Source organism: Solea senegalensis, unplaced genomic scaffold, assembly GCF_019176455.1.
Source record: "Solea senegalensis isolate Sse05_10M unplaced genomic scaffold, IFAPA_SoseM_1 scf7180000015635, whole genome shotgun sequence".
NCBI lineage: Eukaryota > Metazoa > Chordata > Actinopteri > Pleuronectiformes > Soleidae > Solea > Solea senegalensis.
The window spans coordinates 5001-10000 of record NW_025321394.1 but is presented as its reverse complement, the minus strand read 5'-3'; the positions used below and the strand labels follow the sequence as shown (position 1 = coordinate 10000).

Genomic DNA, 5000 nt, shown 5'->3' with positions numbered 1-5000 from the left:
AATGTTACGGGTCACTTCCTGTCTGGGAAGACCTACTTCCTGTGTGCAGGTCATGGCTTGCAGACAGAGTGAGGGATCAAGTTTCGAGCAGATGGGTCAATGCTCTGCGAAGTTAAAGGGTTCAGTTACTGAGCCAATTCCATTATTTTATCCATTTTCACGCACGTTCAGGGGGTCAAATTAGAGATTTAGATTAGATTATTAGATTAGAGAATAAAATAATAATATTCCTACAATTACAGTAGGTCCTGCAGCTGAGAAGTCTTTGTTATCCAGGGACGCTACGGTCTCCGTGTCCACAGTGAGTGACGAGGCGTTCAGGGTCTCTGAGAGTGAGGGACGAGGCGTTCAGAGTCTCTGAGAGAGGCTGCTCAGGGTCTCTGAGAGTGAGTAGGGATGGAGGCGTTCAGAGTCTCTTGAAGAGGAGTGACGAGATGTTCAGAGTCTCGGGAGAGCAGGGACGAGGCGTTCAGGGTCCTCGCAAGCGAACAGTGACTCCAGGCTGCCTGTGAGTCTCTGGAGTGCGTGACTCCAGGCTGCCAGGGTCTCGGAGAGTGAGGGACTAATCGCTCAGGGTCTCCTCGGGAGAGAGTGAGGGACCCAGGCGTTCAGGTCCTGAGAGTGAGGACCTGATGCCTCAGGGTCCTGAGAGTGAGGGACTAAGCTGCTCAGGGTCTCGGAGAGGAGGGACTAGGCTGCTCAGGGTCTCGGAGAGTGAGGGACGAGGCGTTCAGGGTCTCGGAGAGTGAGGGATGAGGCGTTCAGGGACGAGGTGACGTAAACAGATTGTTTAATGTCGTTTGTTGTTGTTGTTTTCAGAGCGATCGTCTCCTGATCAAAGGAGCAAAGATCGTGAACGATGACCAGTCGTTCTGTGCTGACCTTTACATGGAGGACGGAGTCATCAAGTGAGTTTACACACTTACAACATATGAACGAATGAATGAATGATGAAGTTAAATTGAGGTTTAGGTAGAATATGCAGAAGTGATGACATTTACCACAGTCCTTGAATGCATCTCATCAGCTCAACAAAGACGACAAAAACGTTCATTTATTCACAGATTCTTCATTTCAATTCTTTTCTTTTTCTGTATTTTTCTCAGACAAATTGGAGAAAACCTCATCGTTCCCGGCGGCGTGAAAACCATCGACGCTCATGGCGGCATGTTGATGCCGGGCGGCATCGACGTGCACACGCGCTTCCAGATGCCGGATCGAGGAATGACGTCAGCCGACGACTTCTACCAGGGAACCAAGGCGGCGCTGGCCGGAGGAAACACCATGATCAGTGAGGGATGATCAGCTTTTTATTGTGTTCACTCAGTAATTAAATCAATTGAAATGTGTGTGTGTGTGTGTGTGTGTGTGTACAGTTGACCACGTGGTCCCTGACCCCGGGGTCAGCCTCCTCTCAGCGTTCGAGCAGTGGCGAGAATGGGCCGACAGTAAGTCGTGCTGCGACTACTCGCTGCACGTGGACGTCACTGAGTGGCACCGAGGGATTCAGGAGGACATGGAGACGCTGGTCAAAGACCATGGTGAGCACACGCACACGCACACACGCACGCTCACACACGCACGCGCACACACGCACGCGCACACACGCGCACACACGCGCATGTATGCTCACACATGCACACGCACGCCACATTACTCATTCACTCATACACGCATTACCAGCGCACACGCATTACCACACACGCACACGTGACGCTGCACGCCACACACGACGCTTAGTACGGCGCGACACGACATGCATCGCCACACGCATATGCACGCCACACACGCATAATACGCACGCGACGCCATTAGCGCAGCGCCATTACCGCGACATGCATCGCCATTATTAATATCGCATCGCCATTATTACTCTACGCCATACACGGCATCGCCACATTACGCATTGACGCGACAAGCTCATACATTAATGATGCCGCGACACTTCACATACACCACGCCACATGCACACGCACGCTCACACACGCACATGCACGCTCACACACACACACACGCACGCATGTTTGTTTACGACACTCACAGTAAAGTGGAAATATATCATTTAATTTATAATTTATCTATTAACTCTAAAACTCTGAAGTTTGTTCATAATGTTTTTCTGGCAGGTGTGAACTCCTTCCTGGTTTACCTGGCGTACAAAGATCTTTTCCAGCTGACGGATGCTCAGGTTTGACCTTCACCTCTTTTTCAATGTCGTTTCATTTGTATAATGTGTAATAATAATAATGATAATAATAATAATAATGATAATAATAATAATAATGATAATAATGATCATAATAATAATAATAATAATAATAATAATAATGATAATAATAATAATAATAATGATAATAATGATCATAATAATAATAATACTGATAATAAATAATAAAGATAAAAATAATAATTAATGATACACAATTATAATAATAATAATAATAATAATGATAATAATATTAATAATAATAATGATAATAATAATAATAATAATAATAACAATAATAATAATAATAATGATAATAATAATAATAATGATAATGATAATGATAATAATAATAATAATAATAATAACAATAATAATAATAATAATAATAATAATAATGATTAATAATAATAATAATGATATGATAATAATAATAATAATAATAATAATAATAATAATAATAATAATAATAATAATTATAATAATAATAATAATTATAATAATAATAATAATAATAATAATAATAATAATAATAATAATAACAATAATACAAAATAAATAATAATAATAATAATAATAATAATATTAATAATAATAATGATATAATAACATTAGTGACCAAACTAATCTATCTGCATGTGTCTCTGGGTTAGTAACATCATGCTTGTGGTGATTTGAAGATTTGAAGCTAAACCATTTCTATTGCCCCCTGGTGGCTGCGTCAGTACAGCTCATAACTGTGTGTGTGTGTCTGTGTGTGTGTGTGTGTTGCAGGTGTACGAGGTGTTCAGTGTGATTCGTGACCTGGGAGCCATCGCTCAGGTTCATGCGGAGAACGGAGACATTGTCGCTGAGGTACCACACACAAGTTCCCAAGTTCACAAGTTCACTCGTTCACACAATCACGCGTTCACCCTTTTACACGTTCACACTGAGCACCTGGGTTAATGTGTGTGTGTGTGTGTGTGTGCAGGAGCAGCGCAGGATCCTGGATCAGGGCATCACTGGACCTGAGGGTCATGTGCTGAGTCATCCTGAGGAGGTGAGACTGTGCTCAGGTCACATGACCTGGACGATCCATGCTGACAATAATCTGTTTCCCTGTGAGTGAGTGAGTGAGTGAGTGAGTGAGTGAAACATGAGAGAAGATGATTGTGTCTCATCTCTAACTGCTTCTGTCTCCTTGGTCCAGGTGGAGGCGGAGGCTGTGAACCGCTCCGTCACTGTGGCCAATCAGACCAACTGCCCGCTCTACGTTACCAAGGTGATGAGCAAAAGCGCCGCTGATGTCATCGCTCAGGCTCGGAAGAAGGGTGAGACCTCTGGTCCTTTTCTAATGAAATCAACGTTTGTTTGCTCAGTTTGTTTTTATTTTCCACCGCTGGAAACCATGGCAACTGAAAACAAACCCTCACTCACACACTAACAGGAATACATAAAGGGAGAGTTTAGGTTTTTTCCACCGAGAGTGAAGAACACAGAACCTTTACGCATAGACCTTAGATCAGCGTCAGCATCAGTGTCACTGTGCTGGTGAACTCACAGGGACTGTGGTCTACGGTGAACCCATCACTGCCAGTCTGGGAACAGACGGTTCTCACTACTGGAGCAAGAACTGGGCCAAAGCCGCCGCCTTCGTCACCTCTCCTCCGCTGAGTCCTGACCCCACCACACCTGACTACCTGAACTCTCTGCTGTCCTGGTGAGGCCACGCCCCGCACGCGTCTCACTGAGCGTCTGTGGTGTGTGTGAGTGACGTTAACCTCTGCTCCTCTGCAGTGGAGACCTGCAGGTGACAGGAAGTGCGCACTGTCCCTTTAACACGGCGCAGCGAGCCGTGGGCAAAGACGACTTCAGTCTGATCCCCGAGGGCGTCAACGGCACAGAGGAGAGGATGTCCATCATCTGGGACAAGTGTGTGGTACGTCCTTTTCATTTACGACAAACAGCGTCTGCTGTGAAGTGTAACCATGGAAACGTTGTGACGTTAAATCTTTTACTCTCTCGACTTCATTTATCACCGTCAGCACCAAACATAACATTTATAATCATGTGAAAGCACTCACACATGAACACATGAACACATGAACACAGTCGGTTAATAATCATCAGACTTTTGTCAAAACTCTGACGAGCTCGACTTTTCCAGGATTCTTTTTGTTTAGTGGAGATCTTTAAACTAAACCTGATGTTTGGACAGACTAGTATATAGCTGCAGTAAATACAATATCACTCACTCACTGACTCATTCATTCATTCATTCATTCATTCACTCATTCACTCATTCATTCATTCATTCATTCATTTCCTGCACAGACTAGTATATAGATGCAGTAAATACAATATCACTCAACTCACTGACTCATTCATTCATTCATTCATTCATTCATTCATTCACTCATTCACTCATTCATTCATTCATTCATTTCCTGCACAGACTAGTATATAGATGCAGTAAATACAATATCACTCACTCACTCACTCACTCACTCACTCATTCATTCATTCATTCATGCTAGTATATAGATGCAAATACAATATCAGCACTCACTCACTCACTCATTCATTCATTCACATTCACTCATTCATTCATTCATTCATTCATTTCCTGCACAGACTAGTATATAGATGCAGTAAATACAATATCACTCATTCATTCACTCATTCACTCATTCATTTCCTGCACAGACTAGTATATAGATGCAGTAAATACAATATCACTCACTAACTCACTCACTCACTCACTCATTTCCTGCACAGACTAGTATATAGATGCAGTAAATACAATATCACT

The 5000-nt window shown here is 43.0% G+C and overlaps 1 protein-coding gene across 1 annotated transcript in view; it reads left to right on the top strand.

Moving 5' to 3' along the window:
- Positions 1-5000, top strand: part of LOC122762413 (dihydropyrimidinase-related protein 2) — an 11071-nt gene that overhangs the window by 1610 nt on the left and 4461 nt on the right. Inside the window, exons 2-10 of the mRNA XM_044017595.1 lie at positions 820-908; positions 1107-1291; positions 1377-1541; positions 2127-2188; positions 2981-3061; positions 3180-3248; positions 3399-3519; positions 3752-3908; positions 3986-4127. Of these exons, the coding sequence (XP_043873530.1) occupies positions 820-908; positions 1107-1291; positions 1377-1541; positions 2127-2188; positions 2981-3061; positions 3180-3248; positions 3399-3519; positions 3752-3908; positions 3986-4127 (1071 nt within the window). The remainder of the gene's footprint in view (positions 1-819; positions 909-1106; positions 1292-1376; positions 1542-2126; positions 2189-2980; positions 3062-3179; positions 3249-3398; positions 3520-3751; positions 3909-3985; positions 4128-5000) is intronic.